At 38.8% G+C, this 25835-nt stretch overlaps 1 protein-coding gene and 1 long non-coding RNA gene across 2 annotated transcripts; both read left to right on the plus strand.

The window, feature by feature from the left end:
- The first annotated feature begins 2386 nt into the window (after positions 1-2386).
- LOC131231283 (uncharacterized) lies at positions 2387-3554 on the plus strand. The gene is made up of 3 exons (XR_009164274.1): positions 2387-2708; positions 3187-3312; positions 3460-3554. It is a non-coding gene; the product is annotated as an uncharacterized LOC131231283 (long non-coding RNA).
- Positions 3555-14048: 10494 nt separating this feature from the next.
- Positions 14049-24306, plus strand: LOC131231031 (cytochrome P450 CYP82D47-like). The gene is made up of 2 exons (XM_058227107.1): positions 14049-15019; positions 23347-24306. The coding sequence occupies exons 1-2, from the start codon at positions 14078-14080 to the stop codon at positions 23995-23997; spliced, it is 1593 nt and encodes a 530-aa protein (XP_058083090.1). The 5' UTR covers positions 14049-14077; the 3' UTR covers positions 23998-24306.
- The last annotated feature ends 1529 nt before the right edge of the window (positions 24307-25835 follow it).

Raw genomic sequence — 25835 nt, forward strand, 5'->3', positions numbered from 1 at the left:
TCATGTCCATGTTTTGATTTTTGAAGAATGTGTGGTGTTGGGTATCTTTGGCTGTTTGGCATGTTGTGTTATGCCATGTTTTGGTTTTTGAAGTGTTTGTTAAAGCTTGTACATCATACCATTTAGATTTTAAGGAGTTCTACATGTGGGGGCTATTGTTGACCTCTGGCAGGTGTTCTCTTCAAATTCCACTTTCTATATTTCCCAGGCACTGCATTTTGTTAGTTCTCCTTTTCTACAATGTGTGTGGATGTCATGCATGCGTTGGCATCGTGATGGCAGACTCTCTCCTACCCCCACTTCCAACCTATTTATACATGTTTATATTTTGAAAGAGACATGTCCCTGCTCCCACACCTGAAATTGTTGCTGCTTTTCTTCATGTTACTATAGTTGGCATGCATGTATGGCCTTTTCTCACATGTTTGGGGGTGGATATGATTGAAGTTGAAGATTTCAAACACAGAAGGAGATTAAGTTGTTGAACGCATCTACGTCTATATAATTTTTTGAACTTGCTGATGCTGCAGAATGTTCGGGAAAGGCTCCGGGAATCTCTGCCAGGAACTGGAGGTGGCAGGAACCCTAACGAACAACTTCTAGTCAATTTTCTATTTCTCCTTCCCATATGTGTATTGTTTCTTTGTTATTATCGATCCTTTCTTCAGGTTAGCACCTTCTAAACCATCATTCTTCACTAAAAACAGATTCATGCACATTAAAGACATGTAGTTGGATTAGTTCAAAAGACTGCACATGAGGTTTACTAACATCGTTTTTCCAGTGCAGGGATTTGTTTGGTGCTTTTGGTAGAAGCTCCATATGTGATCAAGCTCCATACGTGTGGAAATTTGTTAGTTTTGAGTGTTGGAGGTGATATACAACAATGGATTCTGATTTGGGTTTTCAATATTCCAATGTGGTTGTCTTCTTTTTCAAGAGGTGGTTTGATTTTTTATGGAATTTGATTGATGGGTCTGATTTAAATCATGGGTTTGGTAATGGGTTTATAATCTAATGCTGTTTTCCGCACATGGTCTTATGTGATTTTCATGAGTTTATGCTTCATATCCATGATATGTTAGATATTGATACTTCTTCATAACTGAGATGATAGTACTGCATTTAAAATTTTGGAGAGTGCAAGAAAGCTTGGGGGGTGGGGGAGCAAGAGTTACAATATGGCTTTGATAGGATCATAGTTAACTAAAGTGAATTCCAAGCATGGAGAACCCAGAAGCCTGCTATCTAACCCTGATTTGTAATGAATGACCTTCCAAAGCAATTGGTCTTGCATCCCTAAATCTTCCCCAAAGCCTAATTACTTAGATTTTAATTTACTTTATATTTGATATTGACCTTGGTATGTTTAACATGGATACCTCTAAGAACTTATGGTGGTCTTGAAATTTTGCTCGTCTTACCTCACATTTTGTTGCAAGAGTAGTTTTCATGACCCAATATTGGTATTTCTTCCGTAATTAATCAATGCCTGATGCTCTCTACTGTAACAGGGTTGCGGGAATTGTTCTCCCAAACAGATGGAAACCATCCAATTCCAAGGATCTCAGTGATGGTCAATTTTGATCCTTCCAAGAAGGATCAGAAATCACAGGAGCCTACAGTTCTGCCTTGCCCATCTGTGGATGAAATAAATGTTGCCAATAAAAACTTAATGATGGATGGAGAGTTTCAAATTGCTGGACTTGAACAAGAGGTTTGTGTTCTGCCTCTCTCACATTGCTTGGACTTTTTCGTTGTCTGAATGTAGATTTCATTCATATTGCAGGCACACGCAGTTGGGCTTGAGAGTGTTGTCAAGCAGGCAGGTTGGTTATATTTACTCTGGAGCCTTTCTATTCGGTCCATTTGACATGAGATCCTCATTTCTGCAATCCAATGATCTTCTAATCATAGTATTGTCTGTCAGCTGAAGTTATGGATGAGGTGCCTATAGATGAAATTGATATGTCATGGTTTTCTGGCAATTTACGACGGGATGACTGTGATAATGGTCGTGACTGTTGGAGTATATCCGATGGCAACAACTTCAGAGTCCGTAGCCAACATTATTTATCTAACAAAAGCAAGGTCATTTGATGCTTTCTTTAAACCAGTGAATATTCTTTTTGTCCAGATTTCCCTCATTATTTAACTGCACAAATGCGGCCAATGGGAAGCTCGTATGGGGCAGTTCCTTGGCAAGAAGTGAGAGCCCTGGATCCAATTCATCTTTATAGACAACCATCTCTTAGATGTAGATTTTTTTGGTGCATGGTTCAGTGTCATAATCTTGAGCCTCAAATTGGGTTTTGGAACTTGTAACCGGGGTCTTTTAGCTCCTCTGCATTTTGTTTGCTGATTCTCACTATATTTTAGCTTCTCTTCTTCTTTTTTTCCGCTTTCGTGAGGCAGATTTCCAGATCTTGCAGACCTTGAACATGTTAGCTTACTTGAATTTCACTGTTTTGTTCTTTACATAGTTTCCTGTGGCTCCACATATCCAGGTCTCATCTTTTTGTGCAGGGCAAGAATCTGATATTTTCTTTTCTTTTTGTGCAGGGTGAGAATCTGATATTTTCTGTTTTTACTCTGTATAGGGGAGTAACTGTTGATCTACTAATGGCTGGATAGATAAATGTTGGAGTATCTTGGATTCATCAGCTGAGTATTATTGCCTGGATGACTTATGGAAGCAAGAGTTAAGAGTTAAGTGTTTCATGTTTATAGGTGGTTGATTTGTTACATGTCTTTCATTTCATTCTTGTTTTGTTTGTTGAATAGACTTTTTATCGGTCTTGTTTATATGTATTAGAGATCAAGGAGTTTTATCTGTTTTTCTCTGTCTCTTATACATTCATGCAAATTTGATTAATTTACAGTTTATAGCTAATCCAAAAGTTTCTTCCATGTTAAGTGAAAGGAAGTGACAAACCATAGTCTATGCAAATTTTCTTTTCTTCACTTGTGTATTTGTCCGAATTTGGTTTGACTTCTAAAGTTTATAGCTAATCTGCACCATTGGACGTTGAGTGCTTTATGCTAGTTCCCTATGAGATATGCTCAATTGTTGTTATTAGGTTTCTTGATTAAAATCAAGGAGTTTTATTTCCCTATGAATGTAAGTATTTATGTAGCTATAATCTTGGGCCTTGGATTAAATGTTGTGTTTCATCTTTTGAACAGGTTTCATTTGATTTGACAGAGTATTTGGAACAGCATCCAGAAGCATCTAACTGGGGGATTGGGATCTCTAGTTTTAGAAAAAATGCCTTGTTTCAAGATTACCATGGACTCCAAACTTTCAGGTAGGTGGTTTTTATATATATATATATATATATATATATATATATATATATATATATATATGTTCCACACTTTGAAATTATTTCTATAAAAGCACCCATCTCTGATGTCCATTTTTTCTTTTGATGTTCGTTCTTTTTAAATAAGCCACAGTTGTTTGTACAATTCAGGATCCGACTCTCATATGAATAGTTCAGTGCATTCCTAACCAACATCAAGGAGCTCAATGCTCATCAAGAAACTAGGATGTATTTCTTGGAAAACGCCATGATTTCAGGTAGTTGTTATTGGACTTCTATCTTGAGAAAACGCCATGATTTCAGGTAGTTATTATTGTAATGGAAGGTTAAAAAATTAAAAGAGAGAGAGAGATAATGAATTCATGGAAAGAAATGTTCTTTATCATTAGGGCTGCTTTCGCTGGGTTTGATGCAGAAATCGTCGCCAACTTCACAGAAAGATAAATAGCATCAGTGGCCACAGATTGTAACTTGGATTTAAACAAGGTTCGAGGTGCCGTCAACAATACTAACAGAATCCTCCAGGTCAGATTGTTGATTGGACCTGATTTTATTTAAATGATCTTGATAATCCATTTTATTTAAATGAGCAGACCCGGATGTGCGTTGGAGCTATCCGGATGTTGAGCGGGGGTCCCTGGAAGGTGGGAACCGCTGTTATGACCATGATGAAGCTGTTCATTTCCTATGGACAACATTGGAGTGGCTTGACCATTTGGACAGGCCGTGTTTATATCTGTATTTGCTCGAAATTGATGGAGCAGACCCGGATGTGCGTCAGAACTATCCGGATGTTAAGCGGGGGTCCCTGGAAGGTGGAAATCGCTGTTATGACCATGATGAAGCTGTCCATTTCCTATGGACAGCATTGGAATGGCCTGGCCATTTGGACATGCCGTGTTTATATCTGTATTTGTAGGGACTACACCCGTAACCTATAACCTAAACCTATTCTCAAATCCCAAAACTTATAACTATAACCTAAACCTTAACCTAAACCTATAACCTATAACCTAAACCTATAACCTAAACTCATTTCCCTAAACTCTAACCTACAACCTAACCTAAACCTATACTTATAACCTAAACCTATTCTCAAATCCCAAAACCTATAACCTAAACCTTAACTTAAACTTATAATCTATAACCTGAACCTATAACCTAAACTCAATTCCTTAAACCTTAACCTATAATCTAAACTAAACCTATATTTATAACTAAACCTATTCTCAAATTCTAAAACCTATAACTATAACCTAAACCTTAACCAAAAACCTATAACCTATAACCGAAACGTATAACCTAAACTCAATTCCCTAAACCTTAACCTACACCCTAACCTAAACCTATACTCTTAAACCTATTCTCAAAATCCAAAACCTATAACTATAACCTAAACCTTAACTTAAACTTATAACCTATAACCTGAACCTATAACCTAAACTTAATTCCTTAAACCTTAACCTATAACCTAAACTAAACCTATATTTATAACTAAACCTATTCTCAAATTCCAAAACCTATAACTATAACCTAAACCTTAACCAAAAACCTATAATCTATAACCGAAACCTATAACCTAAACTCAATTCCCTAAACCTTAACCTACACCCTAACCTAAACCTATACTCTTAAACCTATTTTCAAAATCCAAAACCTATAACCTAAACCTAAACCTTAACTTGAACCTATAACTTAAACTCAATTTCCTAATCCTTAACCTATAACCTAAACCTAAAACTTAAACTCAATTTCCTAAACCTTAACCTATAACCTAACCTAAACCTAAACCTATAACCCGAACCCGATTTCCTAAACCTAAACCTTAACGTATTCTCAAATCCCTAAACCTAAACCTACACCTAATCATAATCTCAACTCCCTAACCTAAACCTAAACCTAAACTTGAAAATCCAAACCTAAACCCGATCCCGAACCCGAACTCGATTTCATAAACCTAAACTTATAACCTTAATCTAAACCTATTCTCAAATCCCAAAACCTATAACCTCAACCTAAACCTATAACCTTAACCTAAATCTAAAACTTAACCTATAACCTAAACCTTAACCTATAACCTAAACCTATAACCTAAACTCAATTTTCTAAACCTAAACCTATAACCTAACCTAAACCTATAACCTGAACTCGATTTAACGTAATCTCAACTCTCTAACCTAAACCTAAACCTAAACTTGAAAACCCGAACCCGATTTCCTAAACCTAAACCTTAACGTATTCTCAAATCTATAAACCTAAACCTACATCTAATCCTAATCACAACTCCGTAACCCAAACCTATAACCTATAACTTAACCTACAACCTTAACTTATAATCTAAACTTATAACCTAAACTTATAACCTAAACTCAATTTCCTAAACCTTAACCTATAACTTATCCTAAACCTAAACCAATAACCTGAACCCGATTTCCTAAACCTAAACCTTAACGTATTCTCAAATCCCTAAACCTAATCCTACACCTAATCCTAATCTCAACTCCCTAACTTAAACCTAAACCTAAACTTGAAAACCCAAACCTAAACTTGATCCCGATTTCCTAAACCTAAACTTATAACCTTAACTTAAACCTATTCTCAAATCCCAAAACCTATAACCTAAACCTAAACCTATAACCTTAACCTAAACCTAAAACTTAACCTATAACCTAAACCTTAACCTATAACCTTAACTTATAACCTAAACCTATAACCTAAACTCAATTTTCTAAACCTTAACCTATAACCTAACCTAAACCTATAACCCGAACCCGATTTCCTAAACCTAAACCTTAACGTAATCTCAACTCCCTAACCTAAACCTAAACCTAAACTTGAAAATCCAAACCTAAACCCGATCCCGAACCCGAATCCGATTTCCTAAACCTAAACTTATAACCTTAACCTAAACCTATTTTCAAATCCCAAAACCTATAACCTCAACCTAAACTTATATAACCTTACCCTAAACCTAAAACTTAACGTATAACCTAAACCTAAACCTATAACCTTAACTTATAACCTAAACCTATAACCTAAACTCAATTTCCTAAACCGTAACCTATAACATAAACCTAAACCTATAACCCGAACCCGATTTCCTAAACCTAAACCTTAACGTATTCTCAAATTCTTAAACCAAAACCTACACCTAATCCTAATCTCAACTCTCTAACCTAAACCTAAACCTAAACTTGAAAACCCAAACCTAAACTCGATCCCGAACCCGAACCTGATTTCCTAAACATAAACTTATAACCTTAACCTAAACCTATTCTCAAATCCCAAAACCTATAACCTAAACCTAAATCTTAACCTAAACCTAAACTTATAACTTAAACTCAATTCCCTAAACCGTAACCTGTAACCTAACCTAAACCTAAACTTATAACCTACACTTATAACCTAAACCTAAACCTATAACCTAAACCTATAACCTAACACTTATAACCTAAAACCTAAACCTAAACCTACACCTATAACCTATACCTATAACCTATAACCTAACACTTATAGGTTAGGTTTAGGTTAAGGTTTAGGTTATAGGTTTTAGGTTTAGGTTTAGGGTATTTTTGTTTATGATTTTAAGCTTATATGTATTTATGCATAAATGAATGTGATGTGGATAAGATTGTTTGTGTTTGGATGAATGTAATTTATGTTTGGATGGATTTACTAGTTTGGGTTTAGATGGATGTGAATGTGAATATGATGAAATATATTATATAACAGGATGAATATGATGAAATATGTTGTAACAGGTGTATATCAGGAATTTTGTGTGGAATTAATTTTTTTAAAAAAGAGACTTTTACCTATGAAAATTTTTGTAGGTAAAAGTTTTGTAAATATTTTTAGCTACGAAAATTTTCGTCCGTAAAAGTTTTTTAGGTATTTTTTAGAGACGAAAATATTCGTTGCTAAAAGTTTTGTAATTATTTTTAGCGACGAAAAGTTTTGTCGCTGAAAGTTTAACATTTATTTTTTAACGGCGAAAATATTTGTCGCTAAAAGTTTAACATTTATTTTTTAGCGATGAAAATATTCGTCGCTAAAAGTTTTGTAATTACTTTTAACGACGAAAATTTTCGTTGCTAAAAAGCTTGCCTTTGCCGACGATTGAAATTTTTCGTCACTAAAAAGCTTGCCTTTGCCGACGATTGAAATTTTTCGTCGATAAAAACCTGTTACCACAATCTTTTGACGACGAATTTAGCGATGAAAATTTTCGTCGCTAAAACCTGTTAGCTATGAAAATTTGGCTTTTTTCGTCGCTAAAGGTGGGATTTCTTGTAGTGATTGTTGTGTCATCTTCGAGAACAATTTGTTCTGTTGGTGCAATGAATACGTTTTCAACAATCTTTCCTATATCATTATCTAAGGCTTGGAGAAAATATATCATTCTGGCTTTCCAGTATGCATAGTTTGTAACATTAAAGATGGGTAGTCTTGAGACGGATTGTTCCTCTCCTTTGCCCATAATTCTTTCTTTAGTTAAGATCTTCCTCTAGGTTGTTAGACCTTTTCAGAAAAACCTTTCTCTGATACCAATTGAAATTGCGGTTTATACCGCTGATACTGAAGAATGAATCTAAGATAAGGTCCTAGAGGGGGGTGAATGAGACTTTTCAAATATTTCTTCTATTTAAAATCCTAATTGCCTAACTTAAACAATCATTCAGTTTAAAGCAAGTAATGCAATATAACTCTAAAGGCTTTCAAGATAATAGATGATCTCATCACAGGGGCTTATTAAAGATATATAAATATAACAACTAGCTTAGTGTTGCGAGCTTGTGTGTGGAATGTGCTTCCTATCAGTTAATAGCATTCATTCAATCATATATAAGAATTTAAACATTCAAGTATATATAATCATGATTAAATAGATGCAAAAATGACAATTTCAAACACAAGCATGTATAGTGGTTCGGTTACGTGCCTACTCCACTCCTGATATCCACACTCAATCCAAGAGTGCACTAGATTTTACTATTAATGGTTTTAAAACAGGTTCACCAATAACCTTTACAATCCTATACTAAGGACACCAATTTATGCTCTCTGCAAGAGCAAAGGTCCTACACTAAGAACCCACATTTAGGCCCACCAGCCAAGGTCTCACACAAGGCACCTCCGTTTAGGCCCATCGGCCAAGGTCCAACACTAGGCACATAATCGAGTTTATTGATAGCAAACTCTTAACCTTAATTCTACACGAGGATAGAGACTAAACTGTGGACTCTTAACAATGACACTTGTTGGATTGAGTCCTCTTTTGTACTTGTCTTGGGTTGCTTGATCTTTGCGCTCTTGTGCTTGAATCAGTTTCTTGGTACTCCCACAATCGCGTAGCTTAAATTTTCCTGTTGATTCAGCTTCACGATCAAGAACCTTGCATAAGATATACCTATAAAGGTGACCAAGGTAATGAGAGTTGGTTGAATCTCCTATCTAAGATAATGAGTGGATTTCCCAAGGGATTCAACCTATGGATGCTCTAGAGTATCAAAAAGACAAAGGATTTTCCTATTGGTTTGGTTTTTGTACTCTAGAGAAGGCACGAGTTCATCTTCTTCATTAATAGAAGCTTTGAATGCTCATAGAAGTGAAAAAGCATAATGAAGAGAGCATGAAACTCGTATGGATAGAGTCTAGATAGGCTAGGATAAGCTTGGGATACACTAGAGACTCTATGATGCGTTTTTTCCATTAATTTTGTAAGTTTCTACAAGTTACTTTTATAGAGAAAAAGTTCTAATGGATAGAAAATGACTAGTTTACGTTGCTACCGAATCTAACTTTGGTATCATCGAACTTGCTTCGGTGGTACCGAATTACCAATCGGTAGTATCAAATTAAATCCTCAAGTTGCTGAATGAAAAGGACCCCTTTCAATGACACCGATTTTTGTTCGTCGGTGGCAGTTGGTGTCACCGAAATATCCATTTGGTGATACCAAATTTCCTTTGTAATGTTGCTAGACTGTTTTGAGCCCTTTGGGTAACACCGAAGGTTTCTTCGGTGATACCAAAGGTGCTATTCGGTGGCACCTTTTTCCTATCGAATTTGGACAGTTTTTCCTATTTTAATTCCTAGTCTATTTAATTATTTATCAACTTGGAACTTGCTAAAGCTAAAGACTAAAGGGTATAAAATATATACTCGGAATTGGCTTTGAATAGATGACCTAAGTAGGGTTTCCTATTTGGGTTGGGATCATCTATTTGCAAGGTTAAGATCGTAGAAGCAGTTTTTTTTATCTTCAATGTAGCTTTGATGCTTTCTGATCTAGTTGCGTCGCCAATCTTCATTTGCCAAGAACTCATTCGACTACTTGACACAACTAGTCATGTGATTGACAAACAAGTGTGTAAAGGTGGATGCAACGAGCTGATGGATTGTGGCTTCAATTGCCGTAACCATTTTTGAGCTTTTCCTGTTAGGGTTAAGGAAAACGCTCGGCACATAACTACAGTTGATGCGCCATGAAGTTCCTTCCAAGACCTAAAAGATTCCAGGTGTTCGGCCGGATCAGTGGTTTCAGAATAAGGGGCGATCTGCAACATCGAAAACCTGGGCTGGATTGGGCATGCATGATGTCGGCAGTAAATGGAGGATCCATTTCTTCCAGCATTGCCTCTACTGAGGTCAGAGCATGTGTGCGATATGCTTGATGTATGTCGTGGCCCTGCAGTTCATTGAGCTCGGCCTCACAGAAATCTTCGCTCTCGGCCACTGCCTCGACCGTGGGTTTCGGAAGCTTTGTCGCGCCTCTTCTTCTCCAACTCATGACGTAAGTCGAAGGCAGCCAACGCGTCAGTGCCTGAGACGTGGGAGGGCGCCGACCTTGATACTACGATCTGTCTGTTTCCTCGGGGGTTGATGGGCACTTCAGCTGGTGCGGGAATTTCTGTGATTGCTCGAGTTACTGCTTCCTTAGTCCCCTAGATGGGGAGAGGGTCCTGTTGCTCTAACATTCATTTCATCAACTTGATGTTGTTAGTCAATGCTTCAACTTACTGTTCGAGAGAGACAAGTCAACCTCCCCAATTTCAGGATCGCTGGATCGGTACTGCAGGCGTTGGGAAGATGAATCCCAATGGTCAGTAGACTGCTCTTTTGGCGCAAGATTGGGTGTAGCAGGAGAGGTCTGAGCTTTCTTCCTTTCCTTTGCCATTGTTGAAACACTATAGACGAGAAAAATGGCTTTCACTGTCGTTCCCATAGATGATGCTAAATTGTTGATGGAGAAATCTGGTTAGCCTTCCCATGACCTTTGAATACCTGCACAAAGAACGAACAAAGGAGACCCTGGCTAATTCAGGGGACCCTTCGATGCATTAGTCTGGTAAGGAATTTGGGTCTGGTCGTAAATGGGTTTTTATGCTTGAGATTATGCCTACCGTTCGTCATTAGAGATGCTCCTATTTATAGGTGAGGAGAGGCGGTGGCGAAGAGGGATATTCCTTGTTTTGTAGGAGCGTATTGTAGTTGGATTTGGATCCCGTACATGTTACGAGGCTCTCCCGAGATCTTCGGATAAGATCTCGGGCAAATCCACGTGGTGGCTGCCTTCTGAAATCCTTGGTTGGGATTTTGCGTAGAAGCTGTTGAGACAAGGTCGGAACTAGTAAAAGGAGAATTATACCGACCTGGGTCTATGCCAATTGGGTCTGTGCCGACCTGATTCATTTGAGTAGTAGTCGAGTTCCTTTTGGCATCAGACATATCAGTGGGTTTTTCGACCTGCTCTCGAGGAGTGATGAGGGACAAAGTTCGACCTCATTTCCTACTTGATTTGGGGCAGAGGTTGAGTCTTTAGTCGTATCCGTCGTTGACCGACCTAATGAAGTGCTCAGAGTTCCGACCTGACCTTATCTTATTGGTCGATCCATTTTTCCCATAACATTCAGCATGTCATGGACCTAGCTTATAAATTGTAATATTGCCGGGCATAGTCAACACTTCGGATTTTCTCTCTTTTTTTTGGGGACACGAGAAAAGTTTGAGCTTGCCTAGAAGATTTTGGGCTGGGTTTGGGTAGAATGAACTCTTGCCAGGCCCAGCCCATTGATAGACCTCTCAGTATGGATGGAGCAAATCCCAAAATCACACTGAAATCTTGATCTTAACTATCTGATTTTTCTTACGGAATTAGGATTATTCAAGGTGACTAACTGGATCATTAATCATCCATTCAGTTCAACTTCTTCAAAATGAAGCAGCTAATCTGGACCGTCTGGATGGGTGTATGCCACATATTTGGTAGATGATTATTACCTTCTGTTAAGGGGCTATGTGGTTGATGGTTTCTTATATTTATTGAATTGATAATTCCCTCGTTTTTATAAAAATCAAATTTGGTTCACAATTTTACAATTTTATTCACCAACTTCAATCAAAGAATTAAAAAACCAGCTGAATTAAATTAGGCTTCTTTTTTTCGTAAACCCCAGCGTATCAACCAAATAAAAATTACTCATTCCCCAAGCAATATTACCTCAAAACTTCTCACCAAACATATAAATCAGGAAGCGAATTCTCCAACAAACCAACAGCGTGAACGGTGACAAATAACGCCACATCAGAACTTTGATTCAGTCGGACTTGGATGGCCTGCAACCTAGGGCGGCAATAAAATCCTGCAGTCGGAAGATTGCTATGAGAAATCCATTTCATCCGTCCATTTGCTAGTTCATCTTAAGACAAGCCCAAAAATTAAGCAAATCAAAAACTCATGTGGGCCACACGTCTGGAAAGATTGGGAGGAAAATGTCTACAGTTGAAACCTTCTTGAGGACCATTATGATGTTTATATGCGATCCAATCATGTTAATAAGGTCATTCTCACTGAGATGAATTGAACAATGGATGTACAATCTTCAATTTTTCATATGTGGTCCACTTGAGAAAACAAATGGACGGGGTGAATTTCTCACAGACATCATGGTGGCCCCACCTAACTTTAAACTTTCCACGGTCAGCAATGTGACTCAGTCTGACATGTGGTGTGAAACAAACAAATAAAACACCAGGCCCGCGACAATGTTCTCGCTTTCTGTCAGATGCAAGCCTACGGCTCACGAGGCGATGGAAATAAAAACAAAGGTGTCCAGATGAATAATAACTACAAAATAGAGCTTTCTAGTCACAGTATAATTGATGAATCTTGAACGTCCATCTGGCTCACCATGCTACTGGAGGCTAATGTTACGAAGACAAGAGAATGATGATCCTAGCCATCTGAGAAGTTGAAATTTCCGATGGGAATCTTAACCTTAACCCTTCTTAATTTCACATACGATTCATGTCTGTATTTTTCCATTGTGGGCCATCCTCCTTACAGCCTATCAAACGGACGGTACTGATTAACAAACGATGCAGTAATGTGTACCGGGCAAAAGATTATGCTGCTCCACCGGAAATATAGAACTGGTCAAATTACAAAGTTGGGTCGGAACTGTAAGTCTGTGGGTCCCGAGTATGATTTGGCCCTAGGTTATTAAAACAAGAAGAAGAAAATGAAAGACACGGGCAGACACTCCCAAGCTATCCCAGTATCCAGGTTGCTTATATACGTGGAATCCATACGAAGACAACACGTTTTCTCTCACACTGCCAGTAGTGAGCCACGAACGCGGACCGGAGCCCTCTCGAACTGCGCAGCTGTTTTACATAGCGAGTAAAATAAAAGTTTCTGAGCCCATTATGTTGTATATGTAAAATCCACTCGGTCTATCAGGTTTTATTTTCATGTCCTTGTCCTCTTTCCAAAACTCCGCTATATACACAACTAATATGGGCCACACCACATGGAACAATGTGGATAGGATTTGGACCCTAGGTTTATGTGGTGCCGCCATGGTTGGAATCTTTAATCAAACACGTTAATTACGTGTAACTCACGGGAAGGGGAGAGAGAGAGAGAGAGAGAGAGAGAGAGAGAGAGAGACTGACGGGGCCACAGTGCTTCTTGGGACCATTTTTACATTATTCCATTAATGTGGACCACATTAATTATTAATTGTACTTATCTTCTATATGTACGGTAAAAATAATGATCCTCACCAGCGATCTAGCTGGTGTGTTGGCGTCAGCTAGTTCTGTGGTTCCCATCATGAGGTATGTGTTATATTCAAACCTACCATACATTTTTCGAGTTCGTTTCCAGATTATAAACGTAAAAATAAGATAGATCGAAAGATCAAGTGAACCACACTGCAAAAAACAGTGGGGGATTGAACTTATACCATTGAAACCCTTTTGGGGTCACAGAAGTTTTTCATCAATATGATATTTTTTTTTCGTCTTCGTCCAGGTCTTTGTGACATTATGAACAGATTGGATGGAAAATAAACGTTACGGTGGGCCCTATGAATGTTTTAACAGTGAAAATCATTATCCCGCTGGTATTTATGGTGCGGTCCAGCTGAGATATTTATACGATTAATATTTTCTTTAATGCTCTAAAATGATCTCGAAAAATGGATGAACGGTGTGGATATAATAAATGCATCATTTTTAGGGCCATGTAACTTAGATCTCCTTTGAACCGTTCGTACAACTTGGACCTCAAGGGGCGTCAGCGATCGTCTTCGCACGACACGTACCCACACATCTATATCAGCCAATCCGCTTCCGAAGGACACGCCGGACAGGCCACATCATGGCACAGCAATATTTTCAAGAGGGAGATAAGCACAATAAATACAGGGCTTGTTGACCTTACACCGACTCCATAACAAGAAATGGCATGGCTTCTCCAATTCCAAGCAATTGCTGGGTTCTTTGCCTCACTTCTTCTCTACAAGCTATGGATGATCAGGGCCACTAGTAAGAAGGCTAAGAGCAAGGAAGCACCGGAGCCAGCTGGTGGATGGCCGGTAATCGGTCACCTCCACATGCTCGGCGGGCACGAGCCGTTCATGCGACAGCTCGGAGCCATGGCCGACAAGTATGGTCCGGCCTTCACACTACGGCTAGGCGTGCATCGCACGCTCATCGTTAGTGGACCTGAGGTCATAAAGGAATGCTTAACAACCAAAGACAAGGTCCTCGCTAGCCGTCCAACTAGCGCGTTCTCTGAGTACTTAGCCTACAACTACGCTGGATTCGGCCTTGCGCCATATGGGCCCTACTGGCGCGATATTCGCAAGATGGTCACGCTGGAGCTCCTCTCAAGCCGTCGGATCGATATGTTCAAGAAAATCTGGATCTCTGAGATCGACAGAAGCATGAAAGAGCTTCATGAGCTGTTGGTGAAGAACAATCTGAATCCAGTAAAGGTAGAGATGAAGCAATGGTTTGGAGAACTGGCATTCAATGTGGTTGGGATGATGATTGCCAGGAAACGGTACTTTGGGACGACAGCATCTTTGACAGATGTGGAGGAGGCGGGAAGGTTTCGGAAGGCAATGGCCGAAGTGATTTATCTTTTGGGGGTGTTTGTTGTGTCGGATGTGCTGCCTTTCCTGAAGTGGATTGATTTCTTAGGGCAGAAGAGGGCCATGAAAAGATTAGCCAAGGAAATGGACTCCATCCTGGTTAGCTGGCTAGAGGAGCATCGCGAAAGAAGACGATCTGGCTCTGTTGAGGGTGAGCATGACTTCATGGATGTGATGATATCATGCATGGATGATGCGCAATTCTTTAACTATGACCCAGACACCGTCATCAAGGCAACTTGCGAGGTATGCTTATAAAGGCTTTCTTGGATGTAGGTCGAATATACTGAATAGGGCGGGCTGATAGAATCGTTTAAGACTCATTTGAGTACTCTAGCGAGTCACTTCTGGGTCAGATGCAAACCGAGTGCAACTGGACCTAGTCACCCTGTTGGTGACCAATCTGAGTGAACTCGTATGACTACCGAGTTGACTCATCAGCTAGGCAAACTATGAAGTAGCTGCAAGCTGGGGCTGATTCCTTGCTTAGGGACATTTGAGGTGAGTCAGTAACCGAAAAAAATTAAATGGGGAGTGGATTAGTTGTTACCTAGATAACAGCTTTATGGGTGTTACCCTTGCCATGTGGGCCATGTTGATGAATGTATTTCATATCCACGCCTTCCATCCGGTTTTTTTCAGATCATTTAAGAATTTTGTCCCAAAACTTAAGCAGACCCAAATCTCTGGTGGTCCACACCACTGGAAAAAGTGGTGAATATTAAAAGCTTTTTGTACGCTATGAAAGTTTTGGATCAAGCTGACCTTTGTAGTTTTCCTTCATCTAGTTGATCTTATCAACAAGTTGGATGGCATTACTGATCTGCTTACAATGGGCCTTGGGAAATTTTTAATGGTCAGCGTTCAGTCATCAGTGTTGCTTGCGGTGTGGTCCATCTGAGATCTTGATATACTTAATATTTGGAAGTGTGTCCTAAAATGGCGTGGGAAAATGGATGTATGGAGTGGATATGCAAATCATCATCAAGGTGGGCCCTACTGTAAGGGTAACATCCGATGAGCTGGTACTTGGTAACACCCAGTCAAACGCCCTGATTTTTAGAAGATTTAAACAAATGCTTAAACTAGCCTCTTGAAAATTTCTCCCACTACCTTTCGCGTTGAGCCAGCACATGATGGCAGTAGACATTTGGATTGGGTAAACAAATAGGGCCCACTACATTGTTTGTGAGAAATTTACATCGTTCACATGTATTGCTAAATCATTTTATTAGGTGAGCCCAAAAATGAGGTAGATCCAAAGCTCAGGTGGGCCACACAACAGAAAACAGTGGCAATCATACACCCACAGTTGAAATATTCATGGGGCTGCAGAAGCTTTGAATCAATCTAATATTTTTACTTTTTTAGTTCATCCTCTTGATAAGGACTTTATAAGCATTCAGGCCACTTTATGAATATTTTAGATTGTATATAAACATCACTGCGGAGCCTAAAAAGGTTTGAATGGTAGGCGATTCTTTTCCACCATTTCCAGTCATGTGGCCCACTTGAGTTTCAAATCTGTTCAACATTTTGTCTCATGTCTTAACATGATCTCCCAAAACGAATAGATAGAATAGATTTCCCACAAACATTACGGTGGGCCTAACATAGCTTCCGGTGGCAGATCAAAATGACAATCTAGACCCTTAACACATGACAACCTCAACCCTTAAAACTTGACAACCACGACTAGACCCTTAACACATGACAACCTCGACCCAAACCTTGACAACCATGACCCAAACCCTTAACACGTGCAACCATGACCCAAACCCTTAACACACAATCTTGACCCTTAAGAAATGATACATGTTCCTTGTCTTCCAAGGTAATACATTATAATAATCCAAATTCTATCATATTCATTATCTTCCACATGATAACCACAACTATCTATCTCTACCTCAAAATTCTTTCGACGATAATCACTTCTCCCCACGACAACAACTATAACCATCCATCTCTATTCATAATAAAAGATGACTTCTATCTCTAAGAAAATGCTACTGTATTAAAAATAAAAAATTAAAAATTAAAAATCTATTCAAAATGTCTTTCACCTATCAGTGGCTTCAACATCTAAGAAATGTGGTTATTGGAGCAAAAACAATATCCCTTTTTAGAGCCGTAGAAATTGTTGGTGATGCCTATATGTAGGAGAAATTGATGGCAGTGACCGTATGTTGGAAAATGCCATCGAAGGGAGGGTGGTGAGTCCTCGCAAGACATGCTTGAAAAGGAAGAAAAATAGTCGTAGGAAAACAACAAAAGAAGAAGAAGACGAAGGTGTCAGGAAGCTAGACAAGGCATTTGTTTAAACCTTATGATTCTTGAAGCATTTATCAGATAGGGCATTTGTTTAAACCTTTTAATTTTTGAGGTGTTTGGCAGTACCATAATACTACCCCCCTTAGGGCCGGCTGGATTAGATGGGCTTAGGTGGGATGGAATTGCATCTGGTCCTGTGCCAATTCCACTCCATGTTTGGAAAGAGTGGAAAAGCTTGGAAGTAGGTTAGATGGAATCGCATCGGGTCCTGTGCTAATATCACTTAATGTTAACAAGCTGTGTAGGTCCCACCATGATGTGTTGGCTATATCCACACCGTCCACCCATTTTTCGAGATCATTTTAGAGCATGGACCAAAAATCCAGGTAGATCTAAAGGTCAAGTGGACCCCACCATCGTAAGCAATGGGGATTGAATACTTACCGTTGAAAACTTCTTTGGGGCCACATAAGTTTTGGATCTGCCTCATTTTAGGCCCATACAATAAAATGAAGTTACAAAACAAATGAACGGTTTAGATATAACACGTGTGTTATTGTCAATAGTTTCAAATGATGGTGGGTATATCCTTCCAACGTACCACCGTATTACAAACAAAAAAGGGAATTAAGCTTATCCCATGGTAACATGGAACAGTCCCTGCCATGGGTAATAATGATGTTTTTTTGAATCCCATGCCACCTAATACCGTGGGATCGGTCCGGCCAAACAGGCCCTAATTAACAAAAAACAAAAAAAGGCTTTTGTCTTTTCCACCTTGGCTCTTAAACTATTTCCCCTTCCTATGGTTTTCACGGTTAGCCAAACAAACCACCTCCTGTTGATTGCGGATGGGTTATTGTATTTTCATATTCATATAATTGCCTTCACTGCTTTAGATTCATGGGTGCCACACTAACCCTGGCTGAATGATGCGACCCACCATGTTGTTCGTGAGAAATCCACCCAGTACATCTGTTTTGCCAGCTTACTTTAGGGTACTGGCTCAAAAATGGGGCACATCCAAAGCTCAAAGTAGTCTCACGATGGCTTAAGATTTTTCAACGGTGGGCGTTCATTCCCCTTAAATGTCTGCCAACCCTCTGACTCTTACATTGATACAATTGAAAAATGGGGCACATCCAAAGCTCAAAGTAGTCTCACGATGACTCAAGATTTTTCAACGGTGGGCGTTCATTCCCCTTAAATGTCTGCCAACCCTCTTGACTCTTACATTGATTCAAATCAATTGATGGCCGTGCTAACCTAATCTTGACGGTACTCAGGGCCCACTTAATGGTAAGGGCATGGCCTAAAAACAAAGCAAATCAAAAGCTAAGTGAGCAGATGATTCGTTCTCACTTTTTCTAGTCGTTGGGCCCAGTAGAGCTTGGTACAGGCATCATTTTTTGGGCTTATACCCTATGGTAAGCTAGCAAAATACAGAGACAGTTGATTTTTCAAAAACATCGTGTGGTTCCATGAATATTTTAACGGAATGTGTTTAATTCAAATTGTTTCATGTTCATATTGCCCACTTGTACTTTTGAATGGCCTCATTTTTGGGCTACACCCCTAAATTAAGGTGGCAAAACAGTGGACAGAGTGGATTTGTCCTAAATATCATGGTGGGCCCCATTGGGGATTTAAATGTCACGGAACCTGTAACTCACGCAGTGACTGACGTGATTGCCGTGCCAACCTACTGTAAGTGGGGCCCAACTTGATGTTTGTAAGAAATTCATCGTGTCCATCTATTTTTCTAACTCATGTTATGGCATGGCCCAAAAATGAGGCAGATCTGAAGCTCAGAATGGGCCCACAATGGTCCAAGATGAATCAACGGTGGGCATTCAATATCAATTTTCTTGTCATGGCTCCCTTCTACCTCATTTTTGGGCCCATTTCCTAAAATGAGTTGGATGAACAGATGGACAGAGTGGATTTGCCATAAACACCCTTTGGCACCGTGAATATTTCAACACTGAAGGATCAATCTCCACGATTTAATGTTGGTTTGGCCGCTTGGCTTTGTTTGGAACTCATGTTTGGGCCATGCCCTAAAATCAGATGATGGTAGATTTATTAATTCTGGGCCCATACACTAAAATTATGGAATGCACCTTTCGTAATTGCATTCTTAGACAATCTACATGGACGGACGAAGATTGCCGACCGACATTGTGGTAGCTACCGGCTACTCGGCAGTGCTTCGTGGACCTCACCATGATGTATGTACTTTATCCCTGCTGTTCATCCATTTTCCAGTTCAATTTAGATCATCGGCCCAAAATTGACGTAGAAATCTCAGGTGGACCACACCATAGGAAACGGTGGATATTGAAAGCTGCTGTTAAACACTTCTTATAAGAGCCACAAAAGTTTTGGATCAAGCTGGTATTTGTGTTTTTCCTTCAGAAATTTCTTTGCAGCCTGATCAACATGTTGGATGGCAACTAGACAGGAATTACTAAGGTGATATTTTTGTCCACAGTTTATCTGAATGCTAATAACCCTATGAAAGTTTTAGATGGCATAAAAACATCAGTGGGGCCTAGTAAGGTTTCAATGGTGAATATCATTGTCCCCACCGCTTTCCATGGTGTCGTCCAGTTGAGCTTTTGGATCAACCTCATTTTTGGCTCCATCGCCTAAAATGATTTGAAAATTAGGCCGACTAATGTAGCCCACAAAACATGTTGCCACGTCAATGTAGCACGGACTTGGCTGTGTTGTACACGAGGCCACCCAGAGTCCATCTGAACCGTCAAATGGCAGGGATGAACATCAAGCTAATTACAGCACTGATAAATCAACCTTGTCTGTCTGTTTGGTGTTAGGTGGCCTTTAAAAAACTAGTTAAAGTAAAAATAAAAAAAATAAAAAAATGTCAACCAGATACCCTCATCAGCTAAATTCATGGCTGTAAACCTGCAATGGTGTTGCTATTCAATACATATGTGCAGTTAATGCCTCATTTTTGCTATGAGTGTGTGAGTGCGCAAGCGCAGGCATGTATGCTGAGGCCTATTATACTCAAAGTGAACCCACTGCCTTGTGACCTTAGGCACTAGATAGTCAGATTATGACCAAATCTATAAAGATTGGACTGACTATTCAGTCACAGGTTATAAAGGTGATAAGGTGGTTTATGAAAGAGAGGGTTAATCCTTGGGATAATTTATTTTTGACTTAAAGGCAGTGACTTTTGTCACAGTGGTGATATCATGATCATGTATGTCCATAGAATAAATGATCAAAGAAAGTAAAACGAAAATTTAAAAGCTAGATGTTGATTTTATTAATCTAAATAAAGATGTAGTACAATCAGCATGTAAAAGTAAATAAAGCAGAAAAATTACCGAAGCTGGTTTGAGCAGGTGAGATGGTCGTAAATTAAATTCTTTTCTTGACCTAGATGGTTGTAAAAAATCTGGACGGTTGTAAGACAATCGTAGTTTTGGCCAATATGATATGATTGAGGAATCACCAAGGGATTCAAGAATTTAGGGAGATCTGACAACAAGGTCATGGATATTTAACTAATCCTAAATCGACTTATTGCAGTGATGTGCTGGATAGAAGTGGTGAACTAAAGTATGTTATACTACTTCATCCTGATTTGCTGCACAATGGTGTTGGATGAAAGTGGATGTCTAAACTATGTTATGTTAAGATAAGTGTTTATGAGGGATAAGAGGTTAAGGCAACGTTAAGCTGTAAGAGGTGTGTTTGATTAGATTAGCGAGAGCCTATACATCTTCCTTCTATGCTACTTTTATGGGTTTGAGGAGACAATAGCCTTGCGTACGATCCCTTAACTTTGGGATTGATGCTTCGATCGATTAGGGCCCATTTGGATATTACCAAATAAGTAGGTTTTTTTTTTATTTATTTTTTTATTTTTTAATAACTTTCCTATGTTAATAAGTTACTTTTATTAAATAAGTTAGTTTGGTTTTTAAACTTAGATATGTAGTTTTTTTCAAGTAACTTATTTTTATCAGTTATTTTTTTTAATTGCTTTTCAACTTCCAATAATACATTTTTATTTTTTTTATCTTTTATTTTCATTGGTGGCACAACAACTTAGGAAATTATTTATGGGCATATGCTCTCTGTGGTCAAGAAACCCTTCCGAGTTCAGGAGATTGGAAAATCTTTCAATGAATGGGTAGATGATTTAGTGGGCCCCACATGATGATGGCCCATATCGAGGTGGCCCCACATGATGGATGATCCACATCAAAGGTTCGCCCCTAATGATCAATGGCTCACATCCAAGGTGAGTCCTGCATGATGGCCAACCCACATTGAGGATGGGCCCCACATGATGGGCTACCTACATCAATGGTGGGCTCTACATTATGGGCAATTAATAATGGTGGGCCCCACAAGATGGATGATCCACATTAAGGTGGGCCCGACATGTTGGACAATCCATATTAAAGGTTGTCTTAATGATGAGTGGCCCATATCTAAGGTGGGTCCCGCATTATGGATGGCCCACATCGGAGGTGGACCCACATTATGAACAATCCAAATCAAAGGTAGGCTTCACATGATGGGTAGTGGATATTGAAGATGGGCCCTACATGATGGAAAATAACATTGATGGTTGGCCTATATGATGGATGGCAACATCAAAGGTGGATCCTACCTAATGAACTATGCACATTAAAGGTTAAACCCTAATGATGAATATCCCACATGGGCCCTACTCGATAGATGACTTACATCAAAGGTGGGCCCCGCCACAATGAATGATCCACATCAAAAGATTGGCCCCACATGATGGACGGTGGATGTGAGGGGGACCAAACATACTTTTCAGATAATTACTTATGATGTTGGAAATCAAATATATTTTTTTACCTTTTAGATGATAAGTATGTTGTTTACCAAACAAACTTATCGTCTAATTAAGTAGAAACCAAGATAATCTACTTATGGCATGAGTAGTTTATTTAAAGTAACTTACAATCCAAATGCCCCCTTAGTGACCTTGACTCGATATGCTTCTATTTTGAGAAGACCTAACCAATCATTGCATTGTCTATAGTCATATTCTTATTTTAAAGCAACCTTTGAATGCTCCACTTAGAGGTTACAACTGCACATGACCAATTGAATCCTACCACGTGTCGCTAAATATCACCGCCTTAATTTTACCTTGAGTTAAACATGCCTTCTAAGTGCTCATTTTATGTGTAGCCTATACTCACCTCATGTCACCGAGCAGATGATCATCTCCAGGGTTTCAATCATGCGTGCATCATACCCTGGGTCTTTCCACGTGATATGCATTTCTTGCAGAGAGGCGTTTGAGATCCTTGCGATCTCTACTTTTTGCTTCGTGAGTACTCTTCTCTGCCTCCATACAAGTGTGCTGACACATGGAGGCATTCTACCCGTTGGATTTGGTTAGGTATAAATAGATGGGTGTGACTTTGACGTTCTTGGTCCATCCCTACGACGTGGACAGTACATGTTAATTCAAATGAGACATTGATGCAATTAGCAACGTTCACGTGGACCGCACCTATCTTCATTCTGAAGCATTCATGTGGACCCCACCTATCCTCACGCATTCTCTTGCAATGGCATTTATACAAATGACGAAAGTGCTGAAATGGGGTAAAAAGGGAGGGCAATACTATCATTTGGCAAAGGTAAAATCATGAGAAGGGGTCAAACAGTAATATTTGTGGTCAAATATGGGTAAAATTAGCCTTTCCATTGCTAGCTTCTCCATCCATTACGTATAAGCTACGTATCCGTTGGTGTAAGCGACTGCAAGATGTATATGAAATAGTTTGTCTGGTTTTTGGTACATAGTTGAAAATCCATGCAGCCATATAGAAAAATAGAAATAAAAAAGAAAAAAAATACATTTCGTTTGCATCAATTTACACTTGAACTCCTAGGTGAGTCAATAATCTATATAGGAAAAGCCAACTTACAAAAAGGAAAGTGCTAAACTAAAAAACAAGCCTTAAAAAAGATGTGTCAAGCAAAAAACAAGATACTAGAAGCAGAAGGATTTACTTCGACAATGTTCCTACATCTATGAGATGGTAACATTGAGTTATCTTCTTCACAAAAAAAAAATGATGTAATTTTTAGGGTATTGCATGCATGAATTGTAGGTCCGACAAATGAATGGTCTAGATCTCTATGTACATGTTAGCCACATGGATTCACTAACAATAATTTAGTTAACAAATTTCTGTTATTTAAATAATTCTGAATTTGTATCTACATTGTAGTTTATGAATTAGCTCAAATCTAATTTGTAGGCACTTATCATAGCCGGCTCAGACACTACAACAGCTTCACTGACGTGGGCCCTCTGTTTACTGCTAAACAACCGCGACGTGTTAAAGAAGGCCCAAGATGAGCTGGACATCCACGTTGGCAGGGATAGAGAGGTAGATGAGTGTGACATCAACAACCTTGTGTACCTCCAAGCCATCGTGAAGGAAACCCTACGCTTGTACCCTTCAGCCCCAGTCTCAATTCCACACGAAGCTACGGAGGATTGCCAAATAGGCGGCTTCCACGTCCCAGCTGGCACACGCTTATTCGTGAACCTATGGAAGCTACACCGGGATCCAGACGTGTGGTCCGATCCCTCCAAGTTTCAGCCAGAGAGATTTATCGGTGGAAATGCGGATGTAGATTTTAAGGGCCAACGCCTCGAATATATACCTTTTGGTGCAGGAAGGAGATCGTGCCCTGGGTATGCTTTGGCCCTTAAAATCTTGCACTTGACGCTTGCTCGGCTGCTTCATGACTTCGACATAACAACCCCGAATGATGCTCCTGTTGATATGAGTGAGGGAATAGGCCTAACCCTCCTAAAAGCAACCCAAATGGAAGTCATCCTTACTCCTCGCCGTTCTTCAAAGTCCAATCTAAATGATCCAGTCCTGCCCTCGGGACCATAATGCTTCACCTTTTTCCACTACCCCCAAACCATCTAAAATGTAAGTGTCATTGTGAATATCACCTAGCTAGTGATGAAATAAAGCTGGTCAAGTAATCAGGTGGGCCAAATATTTGGCATTCGAGTAATTTACCAGTGGGGCCCCATATGATGATTGGATCATCCTCTTTTCATGTGGATGTCTACGACATGTTGGTTAAAATAGAAAGGTGTAGTAAGGTAAATTTATGGTACAAGGGCAATACCTAATCATTTCTCTTTAATAGCATGTCTATGACTGTTCTATTCCTTGAGTGAAATGCTCCCTTTTATTTTTTTATTTTTTTTTATTTTTTATTTTATTTAAATTCTTTTTCTTTGGCATTGCACATGCTTTATCAACAGGTTTTGTTAGACATCAAACACATTATTTGGCTAATGCATCTCATAACCATGATTAGAAGCAACTGTTGAAACATAGTTTAAAATCTCAAAAATCTAGGCTCGACTTAAAAGTCAATTGAGTCATCTTACATGAAATAACCTAGACATATGTTTCTTTGAGCTTTCTTGACTTTTTTCCAAGTCCTTTCTTGAGTTGTGATTAAGTAGAGAACTATATAATGAAATATGTTCAAGTTGAATCTATTCATATAATTTAAGTTGTTTTCAAGTTTTAAAAACTATGCAAAGAATAAACATCCAAAGTAGAGAATAAAATATAAAAGGAATGATGCACAAAAAGAAAAATTCGCCAACCATGAGTTACCCTCTAAAACCCATCATCTTCATGGGAAAAAAACCCTAAAACTTAGGGCTCGAATACCTCTTTTGTAAATGTTGAAATGACTTTCATCATCTCCCATGTGAGGTAAACAATCATGATAGTCACTACACCAAAATCACTGATTAGGAATAGTTTAAGACCGTTCTGGAATGTTTTAGGAGCAGTCTTAAACCGTTTTTAAATAGGGTGTCGCTAATAATTTGGAACGGCTTTAAACAATTTTCTAGATTGTTCCAAATTTCAAAGGCTGTTTGTAAATAAACATTACTGATTTACACCTAATCCTACACCTAATCCTAATCTCAACTCCATAACCTAAACCTAAACTTGAAAACCCAAACCTAAACCCGAACCTGAACCCGATTTCCTAAACCTAAACCTTAACCTATTCTCAATTCCCTAAACCTTAACCTATAACTTAACCTAAACGTAAACCTATAACTTAAACCTAAACTTATAACCTTAACCTAAACGTAAAACCTAAACCTAAACCTAAAACCTAAATGTATTCTCAAATCCCTAAACCTAAACCTATAACCTAAACCTTTAACCTACAACATTAACATAAACTTATAACCTAAACCTATACTTATAACCTAAACCTATTCTCAAATCCCAAAACCTATAACCTAAACCTAAACCTTAACCTAAACATAAACCTTAACTTATAACCTAAACCTTGACCTATAACTTATAACTTATAACCTATAACCTAAACTCAATTCCCTAAACCTTAACCTATAACCTAACCTAAACATAAACCTATAACCTACACTTATAACCTAAACCTAAACCTGTAACCTTAACCTAAACGTAAAACCTAAACATAAACCTAAAACCTAAATGTATTCTCAAATCCCTAAACCTAAACCTAAACCTAAACCTATAACCTACAACATTAACATAAACTTATAACCTAAACCTATAACCTACAACATTAACCTAAACCTATACTTATATCCTAAACCTATTCTCAAATCCCAAAACCTATAACCTAAACCTAAACCTTAACCTATAACGTATAACCTATAACCTATAACCTAAACTCAATTCCCTAAACCTTAACCTATAAC

Source organism: Magnolia sinica, chromosome 17 (assembly GCF_029962835.1).
Source record: "Magnolia sinica isolate HGM2019 chromosome 17, MsV1, whole genome shotgun sequence".
NCBI classification, from domain to species: domain Eukaryota; kingdom Viridiplantae; phylum Streptophyta; class Magnoliopsida; order Magnoliales; family Magnoliaceae; genus Magnolia; species Magnolia sinica.

Coding starts and splice junctions, on each gene's coding strand:
- LOC131231031 (XM_058227107.1), top strand. CDS start 14,078: ATGGCATGGCTTCTCCAATTCCAAGCAATTGCTGGGTTCTTTGCCTCA. Junction 15,020..23,346: donor TCATCAAGGCAACTTGCGAG/GTATGCTTATAA, acceptor TCTAATTTGTAG/GCACTTATCATAGCCGGCTC.